Source organism: Hoplias malabaricus, chromosome 17, assembly GCF_029633855.1.
Source record: "Hoplias malabaricus isolate fHopMal1 chromosome 17, fHopMal1.hap1, whole genome shotgun sequence".
In the NCBI taxonomy this organism is placed as follows: Eukaryota; Metazoa; Chordata; class Actinopteri; order Characiformes; family Erythrinidae; genus Hoplias; species Hoplias malabaricus.
The window spans coordinates 27452162-27466802 of record NC_089816.1 but is presented as its reverse complement, the minus strand read 5'-3'; the positions used below and the strand labels follow the sequence as shown (position 1 = coordinate 27466802).

At 42.1% G+C, this 14641-nt stretch overlaps 1 protein-coding gene across 6 annotated transcripts in view; it reads right to left on the bottom strand.

Moving 5' to 3' along the window:
- The window catches only part of gria3b (glutamate receptor, ionotropic, AMPA 3b), a 203992-nt gene that overhangs the window by 3949 nt on the left and 185402 nt on the right, over positions 1 to 14641 (bottom strand). For 2 of the 6 annotated variants that reach the window (XM_066649518.1, XM_066649519.1), the window contains exons 13-15: positions 9258 to 9505; positions 8166 to 8280; positions 932 to 1179 (exon numbers count right to left, since the gene is read on the bottom strand). In XM_066649518.1, the coding sequence (XP_066505615.1) occupies positions 934 to 1179; positions 8166 to 8280; positions 9258 to 9505 (609 nt within the window). In that variant the 3' untranslated portion in view covers positions 932 to 933. Of the gene's footprint in view, positions 1 to 931; positions 2757 to 8165; positions 8281 to 9257; positions 9506 to 14641 lie in introns of those variants that run through there. The other 4 variants (XR_010795961.1, XM_066649520.1, XM_066649522.1 and 1 more) reach the window with 4 other exon arrangements.

Genomic DNA, 14641 nt, shown 5'->3' with positions numbered 1-14641 from the left:
TCTGATGCAATGGTTTGAAAACAGCTGCCGGGTTGACGAGCAGCTCAGCCAAAACGGAACGGCAATGTAAAGAGGATTGGGAATTCTTTGAAAATCAACCTATGTATATATAATGCTGCACAGTGAAGTCAGAAACACTTCATTTATTTGACTCCCAGGCATTGCTGCCATTAAATACACATTATGAATTTCTTAGGAGCTACTGATGAGGATAGGCAAAGGAAAGTATGTGAACTTAGCAAGGCTTTAGAACTGAAGTTCAAAAAAGCTTATTACCAGATATAGACATAACGGAAGGCCTAATGACCGTCCAAAATTTGGCAGGCCTCAAAAACTATTGCAGTATTGCTTTAGATTTTTGTCCTTCCCTGAGAGGGCATATCAGCACTCTGAGTCTAAAAGAATGTGTAGCTGTCAATGAACCGTTAATGAGGAAAGGATATAGATAAAAAAATATAAAGGACAATTTTTACACCAAACATGAATTCTGCTGGTGTTTTCAGAACAATTTTGCCTCAACAGAACTGGCGTTTCAAACTGAACTTTGGAGATATTTGTCCGTCAGATTTCTTTTTATAAAAAACGATGAAATCAGTTTTCCTGAGATGAATGGAACTCTGATAAAGTCAAAGTGCGAACACAATACTTTTAAGAACAATTAGTATGATATTTAGTTGTGTAGAGCATGCACATCATTCTCTGATTAATATATTTTCCTGTTTCTTCTTTTAATGCTAAAAAATGGATAACTCAATAAAGCAGTGAGGATCTCTGACATTTACCAACGTTTTTAGTTCATTTGGATCATTACGATGACGTGTTTTATGGGACGCACATAGACACTTACAGTGTGATCAGGCAGAACATCCACAATCGAGTCAGGACAAAGACAGACACTGAAAGAATGAAGGAATTACTGTTGGATCCATACCCCTAGATCTTAACGCTCTCTGTCCCGTACACATTGTAGCCTTCTCGGTATGTGGCAAAGTTCTGAGTGTTGGTTGGCGGTGCGGGCTTAAAGTTTTGGGCATTCTTTTCGAGTTTCAGCCTTTTGGCTTCTGCGCGTGACTTATAACAGAACTCTATTAAAGCCACCATCATGGCCAGACCCAGCCCGCCAACCAGAATATAGAAGACTCCAGCTACATTGCTCAGGCTCAGAGCGCTTGTCTTGTCCTAAGAGAAGTGAGGGAGACAGTTAGTATGGTTTGCATTGGTGCCCATTTGACAGCAAATAAAACAACAGTAAACTTTCTTGACCCTAGAGCATAACCTACTCTACATAAACATCTACCAAACAGGATTTCTGGCATTTGGATGGAGACTGTTAAAGCTCCATAGATGCTTCTCCAAAAGGGATTCCTAAAAGGACCCAGTACGTGGAGGAGTGTTCACTAACATGAGCTAAAATTGACTTGGATCTACACCTACGCCCACCAGGACATCTGAGGACCTCCCAGATGGCGCAGGTGGATTAGCTGCCAATAGGAGGCCATAAGTCAATGCAACAGTAGAAAGAACTGGTGAATGTAGAAATAGTCAAGTTCTAGACAATTCTAAGCTACTCTCATTGGCTTCTTCATCTGCTTGAGGAAGCTGGTCAGTTACATACAGGTCCGACCTCTGACTTCAACCCTTCCCTTAAAAAGTGTCTACATTGGCTCTTAAAAAAGTACTTCCTCTACTTGATCATTTTGATATATCTTCTACACCAAAAAATAAGAATAATAAAAAAATACTTATTTTAAGAATTGGTTTGAACCATTCTGCTGCTGCTTACCTCCCAAACTTATTCATTAAAAATTTGTTCATAAGAGTTTATACCATTTGCAATTTAACCCTATGAGCTGCGAATGCCTCGAAAGTTGGCACTGCTGTCCGTACTGCCCTGGGTTTGATCCTTGATGGATGACTACCTTGCATTAATCTCAGAGGGTTAACAAAGAGGTTTATTATATTCTTTAACTTCTTGTGGTGCGCTAACAAAAGGTTCATTGTGACACCACTGTTTCGAGTGCAAAAAAAAATAAAAATAAATAAATAAATGAAAAGAACCCGAGTGAGATTGAAACAGTCTGGCACAATGAGATATTTTGTCTTTCGGGTTCACAACACAAGAAGATAAACAATCTAATAGACACACGTCATGCAAATAAGTAAGAACGCTAATAAATCAAAATTTTAATTAAAAGTTTGGTAAATAGAAACAGCAGCATAATGGTTGTGTCATGAATGTCAAATGGAAGAAATCAGCAAAGAATAACACTTGGTGTACTACTAAAAAAAATCATATCTGTTCACATATGTTATTTGCACTTTTACTAATTCCCCACACTATAGTATGTAGATAAAGCTGATTTATCTTTAGCAGTGTCAAGCTTTCTTTCTATGTCAAAGAAAAAATACAGCAGTAGTAATATTAGTGAGTTTAGCTGATAGTAATTCACATGGGGAACTGTGCAAATCTTTAGGCCACTGGAGTTAATGCCTTAAAAACGTGGCCCAAAAATCAATTTTTATCACACAGTAAATGAAATGAAGAGATACAGCTATTGGAAAAGGATTCTTTTCTTTTGCATGTGAACAATACGTCAAAATGCAATTTTGGAATCAGTACAAAAGACCTGCAGCGACTGACCTTACTTCCAGAGTCCTTGGTCCCACATTCACCCTTATCGTACCACCATTTGTTTTTCAGCTTGGCTAAGATGCCTTGTTCACTGAGTTTCAATACTGCAAGGTTTACAGGAGTTCTTCACGTGGGAAATAACATAAATAACATTATATTATGTTATTTTATGTTATTCAAGTCTTATCTACTTCATACTTTACAAAGCGATAAAGCAGGACTCCTGGCCATTTGTCAACAACACACACTGGCAGGCACACTATTACCTTCTATCCAGCAGAGCTACGCTAAGGTGCCAGGACCTACCCATATCGCTTTGAGTAATCGGCATACACTGTTAACAGAAGAACAGGCAGGTTTCTGAAGATTACAACCTGCTGATCTACAGAAGCAGAGGAAAATGCATTGGTTTAAGGACACAGACAGTCTGATCACCTTGGGACGTTCCGATCTAAGGCTGGAACCCTCTATTGACTGACAGGCAAACAAAAATTACCAGTAATATTTTGTTCAGGCTGAGGAGAGTTGTAAAAAAAAAAAAAGAAGAGAGCTCAGAAGTAATAATAGGTAATCAAAATTTGAATATTAAATTGCATTGTCACTGTCTGACAAAAAAACAACAACTTTGTATCTCCAAAAGGGCAGATTCTAAAGTTAAGTAGAAGTAAATAGAAATATATTTTATTCCCCATTTTAGAGAATCTCTATTGGTACCTTTGACATACTTGAAAATGTCACCCAATATAAAAGAGAGAAACAATAAAAACAGGTTCAGAGATACAAGGTTTTGTTGTTACAGCAATTAAATATGTATCTATAATTATAGTGTTATTGTGTATGTGTGTGTGTGTGTGTGTGCATTAGGGGTGTCACAATACACATAATAATATTATATTTTTGCGATACGGGGGTTTCGATATGATACGACCTGTGAATTTTAAAAACCATTCTGAGCCGTTTGTCAACCCGCGTTAATTAATGAGTTGCAGCCATCTGCAGAGCAGGACATAGTTCTGAGGCGTGCTATTGTTTCATGTGACATCTAGTAGCACAGTGTGTAATAGGAATGTTGTGTTACTATGACGACGCCCGAGAAGTGTATAGAGCTAGTGGGGAAACAATGCCGTGCTATCGGTTTGTTAAGCCTGTTGGACGATTAGCTGGATGTGAAATGGCTAGCAGAGAGAGCAAGACTGGACTAGAACTTGTGTTGCCAACTGTCCTGTATTTGGACACTAAAAGATGGGTTACTTTTTGAACTGATATAGGACGTGTTTTGTTCCATCACACTGATATGGCGATGGTTTGGGACAAACTTAAAGCTCTGCTTTTAGAAAGAAATGATGTTAGCACCATATCCGCATTTTTTATATATTTTTATTTTTCTATGAAATTTTCTGGTACCAGTCACCTTTCCAAATGTACGGTTTTGTTTGTATTGGCTTCTTTGACCTCTACATCAAAACAGTAAAAGGAAAATTAAAATCATGTTCTTTCTTCGTGTTGTATTGAAAATGTATCGTATCGTGGAATATAAACAGTTTGTGTATAATTGCACCCCTAATATATATACAATAATGCATACTGTAATTATAGTAAAGTGTACATTTCATTTGAAACAAACAAAAAAAAACCATTGAAAAATAAAATCACACATTTCACTGATCTTTTCTATCATCAAACACAAACAACCATGTCCTAATCAACCAGTTTGAGTTGGGATTAAAAGAGAATCCTCCCCATTTTCCGGAGTTTCTGCACCATTCCATCACTAAAATACAAACAACCTTACTGAGTGTGGGTGAATGTAAAATGACCTGTTCGTGAGAAACTTTCTAAATCTGAATTCCTTACAGTGGTGGCGATGGGAACTGAATGATGGGAAATAGAATTGAATGCCTCTAAGATTATATATAAAAAAATATTTAAAAAAAAAGGTCATTGCCTAATGCCTGAGACATTTTCACGATAGCTTTGAGAATACATTTTGGCCTGAAATGTGTTTACGATAAACCATGCCCTAAAGAAAACCACTATTAAACCCACTACCACTTTGTACAAGGTTGTTTTAGAGCCACTGTTAGAAATATTTTTTTTAATCTCAGCAGAGCTGTACATGAGCCCTGGTTCCATTCATCACTACTGTAAAGATAGAACGAAAAATGCAGAAACATTTAAATCCCCTTTTAAAGTTTTAAATGCTATTGTTTTGGGCGAATGCAAATCTGGAATGGCACAAACAGTCCTGGCTTTTTTTTTTTCTCACAGAATAGGAGCGAAAGTCAGTCTTTCTGCTCCCACACACGCTAGGGGCATCCAGAGTGGCTTAGACATTCATTACGTTTGCCGTGGCCACTCACTGATAAGTGAGGCGCTGTGTCTATGCGTTTGGTTTTGGCTCGGGGAGAGACATTGATTAACAGTGTAATTATCCTTTAAGTGTTTGGTGTGACTGGAGTGAGAAAACCAATCAGAGGGAAGTGATGGCAACAGTCTGCCAGGGGCTGTGGCGGAGAAGGGGGCTGTCTGACTCATGATGGCGCTTTGTTACAGGTGGCTTAACAGGTTTTTTTTTCTCTCTCTCTTTTTCCGCTTTTTCATTCTCTCCATCTCTTTTTTCTCCCTTCTTTTTCACAGCTGGCTTTCGCAGCTTGGTCCAGAAGAGCCATTGCTGTCTCCCAACACAGGCTCATTAGAGCCAGCTCACCGGCTGTGTGTTGGCCATTGTGGGCTTCCAATCGCTGGAAAAAAAAATTAAATAAAAAAAAAGCAACAAAGCTGGAACAGAGGAGATGATTATGAAAGCTCACACAACCTGTCACCTTCTTTCACAACCTTGAGCAGGTGGAGGGATTGGTGTTTGGGTATGGTGGGGTGGTGATGATTGAGGGGTGAGGGGACAAAGCGAGGAGGTGCCTGCAGAGTGTATTGGAATCCAGGCACTCTTGCTGTTGGTGAAGAAATAATTAAAAAAGCAAGATCTCTGCCTTCTACAGGAAGGGAGGGTTTTAGTGGGGATTCCGTAACAGTTCAGAGCCCATTGTAAAAAAGCAGGAAAGTGATTGTGAAAAGCCCAGGCAGTAGAAGTAACTGCAGGGATACTCCAGCCTCAGCCATTAACTATTAAACACTCGAACAAAGGATGGGATAAGTGTGCTTTGGAAAAAAAAAGGAAGTGCACCATTGAAATGGATATAAAACATGGCCTACTTTAGGGGTGAAAAGTTCTTAGGCATGAGTTGGCATGGCCAAACCTTTACTGACATTTCTGCTTCTTATTATAATAAAACAATACAAGCATGTGGTTAAGGGTGGGCAAGTTATGTAAGATTTTCAAGACAAGGATTAAAGCAGTTCTTCAAGTGCATGTGCTTGGGCTAATGGGTCACGTCCTGAGAGTCACATCCCTTCAAGAGAGAGACCATCAAGTCTGTGAATCTGGGTGAAGATGTTGAGTAACATCAAGCTTTCTCTGAAACTAGTGAAGAAGCAGTTTAGAACGGCTATTTTCTCTTTTAGTAGAGATGAGGTAATGGCTGGTCTTCCCGTGCATCCTGTAGTTACTTTGCTGCCAGGTTAACAGCGCCCTTGTGCAAAAGGTGGAGCAGCAGTTAAGACCAAATAAAGTGCCATGATTACGGATGTGGAGGGAAGCTTCCCTGATCCACCTGGGATTTGTGTGCGATGTGGGGATTTGAAATCTCAGAAGTTCCTGCAATGCTTAGTTCCTGCAAAATCTTAGACGTGGCCTTGCCTGACTGCACATCATTCCGGATATACAGTGGACAGACTTGGTGTCTGGAATGCTAGCAGATTCGATTTATGCTTCCATGTCTGCAGTAATTAATTTCTGCTTCTGTTGGTGCATACACCAAACTGCACCAAAAGCACACTGGCCTATGTCATGTTATTGTACATTATATCACTTCAGTTACGATGATATGCATCCCATCCACCAAGCTGGTGGGTGGTCCTCAATAACCCCAGTCGTGAGGACCCTCTGCTCTGCCCAGAGACTTTACTCTGCCTTGCTGTAGTGCATTAAAAATCAACAATCAATTGTTACTATAACAATGACTTTTACTCTATAAGAAACCCTACCATATCATTTGTTTCTTTTGTATTCCTACGTCAAATGCACTACTGTCCACTGTGTGGGAGACTAGAACAGCTCTGTAGCTCTACCTCTTTTCTTGAAAAGTTAATATTTTGAGAGACATGTTGTAGGCTTTATATATATATATATATTCAGGATAATATCAGGAAAGTCTAGGGTGGTATCCTAGGTAAGGTTATATTTTCAGGACAATTTCACTCGCAGCCAATCCACCTATCAACATGTGGTTTTAAACTGTGGGAGGGAACCAGAGCACCCCGGAGGATACCCACACAGACACAGGGAGAAAACATCAATCTCCTCATAGACACCCTGAGATCCTGGAGCTATGTTGCAGCAAGTGTACCTCAGAGATCAACTTATTGATTCCATTTACATCTCATAAACAAAGAGTACTCTCTGAGGATATATTTCCATCAGCTCATAATAATTGATTGATAATGTAATGGTTGATAATCTGGCATTTCCAGGCAAGGAATACTTGAAACTATCCAGAGCAGTGGGTCCCCACTCCTGCAGCTGACAACCACTGAACCGACATGTTGTGGCAGTGTTTCCCAGCTCAGTCCTTAGGGTTGGATGGTCCACATTTTTCCTCTAACTGAGTTCCAGAAACCTGCACCAAGCGTTCTTCTTAATGACTTGGTGTGTTGCTGAGATGAGGCCAAAACCAAGATCATCCAGCCCCAAGGTCCAGGCTGAGGAGCTCTGTCCTACCAAGCCATGTCCATTTATTATTTCTAGGTTGTAGATTCATTCAGCCATCACCTCTGTTTTCACTGGAGCATAATAGCAACGGTCAGTGCTAGCATGGTTTAATGGGGCTGCCTTCAACGGACTGCTGCCCAGCAGAGGGGAAAAGAAGACCAAAGCTACCACCTCCCTTTACCAACTGCTGGGCAGGATCATTCAGCTCAGAAATCCCTTGCGAAAACACATATATTGTAATGCACTGCACAACCACACACTTAACATTTATAGCGACAGATGAAAAAACAAATGAGCCCTGACCGCTAGCGGTAAATATCAATGTAGTAACTGTTTTATTACCTCTTAACGACTGCATAACTAAACACAATCTGGAAGATATGGTTGGTTTTAAAGCCACTGCTCCCTGTCTTGCTTCAGTCGCCGTTTACAAAAGCTCTCCTCAGTAGGACAAAATCGTACTGGTCCTTTTTTTACCTTCGTTAGCCAAGTCAGGGTTCTGCGTTTGATCTTGGATGAGGCGGTAACAATCAGGGCCGCATTTGAAGGTGAAAGTGGGGAAGAGAAAAAAATAAAGAGGGTCGCGTGGCCGAACGGCCACTGTGGGCAACCGCTCGTGACGGTTCTAGAGGGCCTTTGGTTCAGGAATAACAGCCTTGCCGATTACTCTGCACTATGGTACCCGATTTTGGTGACATTGAGGCTGACCTTGGAGTCACCTCCCCCGCTGCCGCACTCTCCCTTGTCGTACCACCATTTGTTTTTCAATTTGTCCAAGAGGCCTTGCTCATTCAGTTTTAAAACTGCCAGGTTAACAGCATTTCTTGAAACGATAAAACATAACTTGTAAGAAAATGCACAGGAGCGTGAGAAATTCTAAGGCAATAGCATAGTAGTAGTAACGGTAGTAGTGCTACTGTTATGTGCTGGCTTCTACTACTACTCAGTCATTAAAATGTAAATCAGTATATTCAGAATGGTCATTGAAAGAGCACGAAAGGACAATTTGGTTAAGAATTTCACGGATATGGAGATAAAGAGACGCTCAGAGCAAAGAAAGTGTTAAATATCAAAGGTGGCATGGAGGGTTACGCTGTTTGGAACTGAAGTGTGCGGGATGGGGACACTCGTCATTGAGAAGAAAAGTAACAACAACAAACACCATGCAATTAACATTCGTCACAAGTGACAGCGCAGCTTTTACAAGCTAAATTGAAAAACCGTTGAACTGTTAAATTAAAAATGACAACACAACAGTCAGGAAGGACAGCACACAAGACAGAGAGAAAGAGAGAGGGAAGGAGGGAGGGAGTGGGGAGAAAGTTAGAGGGAGAGAGAGTGAGATAAAAGAATGAAGAAGAGGAGAGAAAGAGACAGTAAGGGAGATGTCGAAGGTGAAATGGTCATTACACTTAGCCCCAAAAGCTAATTGGATTTCTGCTTCGATTAGAAAAGAAGAACACAAGCACACAGAGGAAGAAGAACACAAGAGCATCATCATCATCATCATCATCAACATCATCATCAACATCATCATCATCATCGTCAATCTAAGAACATTAAAAAGAATGTTATACTGTTACCTCATCAGGTTCATTGAGACAATAAGAAAGGGGAGGGGAAAGTGGTGGGGGGTGCAAAGAAAGAAGGGGTGGGGTTGTGAGGGGTCGGAATTGGGGTCAGGGGAGGAAGAGGGAGAGGGAGAGGGAGGAGGAGGAGAAGAGAAATGACAACACAAGACATCAGGGTAGGTGGAATACTATAACAACATGGAGAATATTGTTATATTATTCCACCCACCTTAATGCTGAGCCCTTGGGGGTCGCCACACCATAGCCCTTAGAGTCGAGGTTGCCGCCCACTTTCATGGTGTCGCAGGGCTTCCTCTGCTCGATGTACTCGTTCATGGTGGACTCCAGGAGGAAGGCGAACTTGCCCTTGGACTTGCGGACGCGGGCCACACCATCCGGAGTGGTCTTGGCAAACACGGACGGCTCTGCGGATTTCATGTACGACCACATTTTCTCGTACACGGCTATTTTTGAGCGCTGGGGGAGGGAAGGGAGGTAGAGAGAGAGAGAGAGAGAGAGAGAGGGAGAGAGAGAGAGAGAGAGAGATTCATATGTCATTATAACTCAAAGGTGCACAGATCTAGCTCACAGATACTGTATTTCATCCCCTATTGTGTCCCCAGGGAAGATGTAGTATGTGTCCTTTTATCTTGAAATATGTGACTAAAAATACCCTTTAAGGATTCATCCTCCAATGACGGTTCTTCATTTTATAAACAACCAACCTAGTGGCTTGAATTTATCAGTAGATTCATGATGAGGCAGAAAACCTATTTTTAAAATGGTCTCCGCCTATAGGGGACCCGCTCTATGGAGCATAATATTCAAGGAAAAACCTGTATCTGCATTTTTGTTAGTTTTTAGTTTACTACATCATTTAAACCCAGGAGCTGTCCTTCACATTGTTTGAACATTTCATGATGAATGGTCCGATAGAAATACTCCAGAATTACTTGCAATAAATATTTTTACATCGACTTCCATTGAACGTTAAGAAGGTATATTTTCCTTCTCCTGTAAATGTAGTATTTTGGAGATACATGTTTTTCTAGGGACAGTGAGGATGAAAGGGCTCATTCAGGGACTACAAAACAATTCAATTCTTCATCGCCACAAATCTAATAACAGAAATGCCATGGACTGTTATGCTGTCTGGAGCTGAAGTGTGTGGGATGGGGACACTCCTCACTGAGAAGAACACTGACAACAGTGCAATTAAGCAATTTCCGATTCCATGTTCCGCCACATTTTCCTGTACATGGCTATTTTCAAGGGCTGCAACAAAGAGGAGGAGGTGGAGGGACCCAGCAAAACAGAGCACGACATACGGATGTCATCATAACTCAGAGGTGCACAGATCTGGCTCAGATACTGTATTTCACCATTCGTGTGAGAAGTGAAGATGAACTATGTGCTTTTATTTTCATCTCTGTATACTAAAAATAACTTTAAAGCAGGGCGTTAAACACACGCAGAAATCTCGACGTGGAACTTGGTGGAAGGTTTAAAGATTATGAAGGATCATGAGGTATGATGTTTCCAAGATTATTTAAAAGGAGTGGCAACATCAAAAGCATGTGATGTATTTATTTTTGTTGAGCATTTGTTTTAAGTTTTCTAAAAATATACACAATAAATCAGCACTGCCAAATCAACTCAAGTCTACTCCTTCAAGGTATTTTTGCTGGCAAGAAGTTTACACAAACGTCACCCAGTATTTCTTCAGGAACCATGAGCATTTTCCTCCTTTTGCCGCAGTAACATCCTCTAGTGGTCTGGCAAGACTTTAAGCTGGATGTAGGAACATGTCTCTGAGGATGTGATGACATTCTGGCTTTGGGCCTGAAGGTCAGGTACTGAAGTCAGTGTCACGTGATGTCACATAGAATAGTGAGATGGTGCCTTGCTGCTGAGATGTGTCTATGACTGTGAACTCTGTGTGGACATTACATAGACTTCCATTCATTTTGACAATCATTACCATTAATTTCCCATAAGCACTACTAGCTTAACCCTAACCTTAACCCAACCTTCATATATAAAAGCATGTCTTTAAACCCATCTTTATTAACTAGCATATGGTGGGGCAAATCATTTACATTTTTTTTTCTTATTTATTTCATCCATTTATTCACTATCTGTAACCCTTAGGCAGTTCAGGGTCACGGCGGGTCCAGAGACCCCTTGGAATCACTGGGCTTAAAGGAAGGAACGCACAGTCCCCCAAAGGGCAACACACACCCACAGTCGCCAAGCCACCTACCAACGTGTGTTTTTGGACTGTAGGAGGAGACCGGAGCACCTGGAGGAAACCCAGGCAGACACAGGGAGAACACACCAAACTCCTCACAGACAGTCACTCGAAGGAAACCCACGCAGACACAGAGAGAACACACCACACTCCTCACAGACAGTCACCCGGAGGAAACGCACACAGACACAGAGAGAACACACCACACTCCTCACAGACAGTCACCCAGAGGAAACCCACTCAGACACAGAGAGAACAAACCACACTCCTCACAGACAGTCACCCGGAGGAAACCCACGCAGACACAGAGAGAACACACCACACTCCTCACAGACAGTCACCCGGAAGAAACCCACGCAGACACAGAGAGAACACACCACACTTCTCACAGACAGCCACTAGGAGGAAACCCACGCAGACACAGAGAGAACACACCACACTCCTCACAGACAGTCACCCGGAGGAAACCCACGCAGACACGGAGAGAACACACCACACTCCTCACAGACAGTCTCCCAGAGGAAACCCACACAGACACAGGGAGAACACACCAAACTCCTCACAGACAGTCACCCGGAGGAAACCCACGCAGACACAGGGAGAACACACCACACTCCTCACAGACAGTCACCCGGAGGAAACCCACGCAGACACAGGGAGAACACACCACACTCCTCACAGACAGTCACCCGGAGGAAACCCACGCAGACACAGAGAGAACACACCACACTCCTCTCAGACAGTCACCCGGAGGAAACCCACGTAGACACAGGGAGAACACACCAAACTCCTCACAGACAGTCACCTGGAGTGGGACTCGAACTCACAACCTCCAGGTCCCTGGAGCTGTGTGACAGCGACACTACCTGCTGCACCACTCTGCCCCCCTACTTTATTTATTTATTATTGTTTTTTTTATATTTAAATTTTTAAATTGTATTATGATTTTTTTGTTCTTGTTTATATTTTCATATTTTATCCAGCTACAATGCCATTGTAAAGTGTCCTTGGGTGTCTGAAAATGGGACAGTTAAATCAAAATGTTTTATATATTCATTTATTTATTTAAATTATTATTAAAATGTCATTTTTTAAAATGTAATGATATACACTGTGGAGACCAGCTGGTAGCTGGTGGTCCCTACAAGAAAGGCAAGTCCCCATACTGGCAGCATTCATTGCATGCATTTCAGCTGTGGATGTTGAGGGAAGAGACAGCGCTATTCCCTCCCTCCACCCACCTCAAAATGTCTTGCAGATAACAGGGAACAACCCAGCAACATTTCAGGCTCTAGCCCTTTTCTCTAACCTGCTCACAGCTGCCCACATTATGGCGTCCATGAGGCACCACAGCCCTCTCTCTCAGTTGTTTAGGGATTTCTGATGTGATTATAGGTTTTGTTTACAGCTGTTTGGATGGATTGTGATATTTTTTGTTGCGTTTACATTTTTATGTTTGCTTTCTGCTTTTCTCTATGGTCTAATGTCCACGTTTGGACTAGAGTGGGCAAATAGTGGGCACCCTGAGATTTAGAACACTTGCTCAAAAGACTGCAAAAGTCCATGTGTCCTTATTTTATACTGTGTAGTAAAAACTTTCATTAAGGAGCACCAGCTCACTGTCCTACATCTCTCTCTCGCTCTGTACTGACCAGAAATGACCATGCCACTTACAGATACAGCACAGCGGCCAGCTTGGGCCAGGCAATGTTTCTGTTAATGCTGGTATCTGGGGGAGTGAGGCAGTGTGGGTAATGAGCATGCTCTGAATTATTCAATGGGCATAGGTTGGGTTATTTATTTATTTGTGCTTTTTTTCCCCTCCTCCCCTTGGCACTTTAACATCTCTGACATAAATTACGGGGACTTGCCAGTGGGACTTTGCCCCCTGGTGCACTGCGGTACAGTGTCATTTGCACTTTTTTCAAAGCCACGATGGACATGGGCTTTGGTTTAGTATGTGCTGTCGGGGTGGCACAATCAATTAGAGGCATTTTTCACTGCAAGCCAAGAGAGCACCCAGACGAGCCCCAGCAAGGTCAGCGGGGAGAAGCAGAATGACACGTCTGGGCTGGAGGAGGGGGCCGCATTAATACTCCAAAAAAGACTCTGCCAATCCTAGTTTTCAGCCTTAGCAGGACACGTCTAACAATGAGCCACCTCCACAAGGAAACACAAGCTAGTGCACAGAGCTACTGTCAACACACTGCAGTAAATATTGACAGTGGATGCAACACAATCTGTAATTGAAATGCTTTCAAGAGAGAATGCCACAAATAATCCCCTGTGCCTGAGGTTTTATAAACAACCACTATATCCTGAGACTAGATTCGCATACATTACCATTCAGAAGTTTTGAGTTGTCCTGTTTACAGGGATTTTTAGTCAAAAAATAACTTGCGGAGTAGTTACACAGTTATGTGGAAGCATTCTTATCCTGCTCATTATTCCTCCTAAATGTCAGGTATAATTTCACCACTGATCTGAGGTATTCAATCATTTCCCACCTCAAGCAACCTTGCCAGATTTTGAGAATGTAGCCCCTTGACTAAAACAATTATTGACATCATACATTTGATTTTTGCAATCTAACATCTCATCCATAACCCTGCTGCAGTTACTTCAAGTGCCACTAGGGCAGCACACCCCACAGTTTGAATATCTCTGTCTTGGATATATAGTTCTCAAAAGCCAGTGCGGGTCCACACAATGATATTACATGGAGCTTGATAGGATGCACCAATGCCTAGATCTGGGTGGCTTTATACCCCTCTAGCCAACATTTTGCATTGGGAATGCTGTTCTTCAGTTTATTTGTGGCTATTCCAGAACTACCCATGCTGTAGTAAATCATCGCTATTCAGAGAAATAAACAGAAACTTTAAAGGAGCAGGAAAGACTCATTCAATGGAAATGAAAAAAAAATGTAATAATTCTTTTATTCATTGTCTGTAACCCTTCAGGGTCAGGGTTGTGGTGGGTCTGGAGCCTACCCGGAATCACTGGGCGCAAAGCAGGAACACACACTGGAGTCCTTCAAAAGACAACGCCACTCACACACACTTTTGAGTCGCCAATCCACCTAACAATACGTGTTTTTGGACTATGGGAGGAAACCGGAGCACCCGGAGGAAACCCACGCAAACACAAGGGGAACACACCACACTCCTCACAGACAGTCACCGGGAGGAAACCCACACAGACACAGGGAGAACACACCAAACTCCTCACAGACAGTCACCCGGAGGAAACCCACGAGGACACTCCTCACAGACAATCATTCGGAGCGGGACTCGAACCCACAACCTCCAGGAGCTATGTGACTGTAACACTACCTGCTGCACCACTGTGCCGCCTTGAAA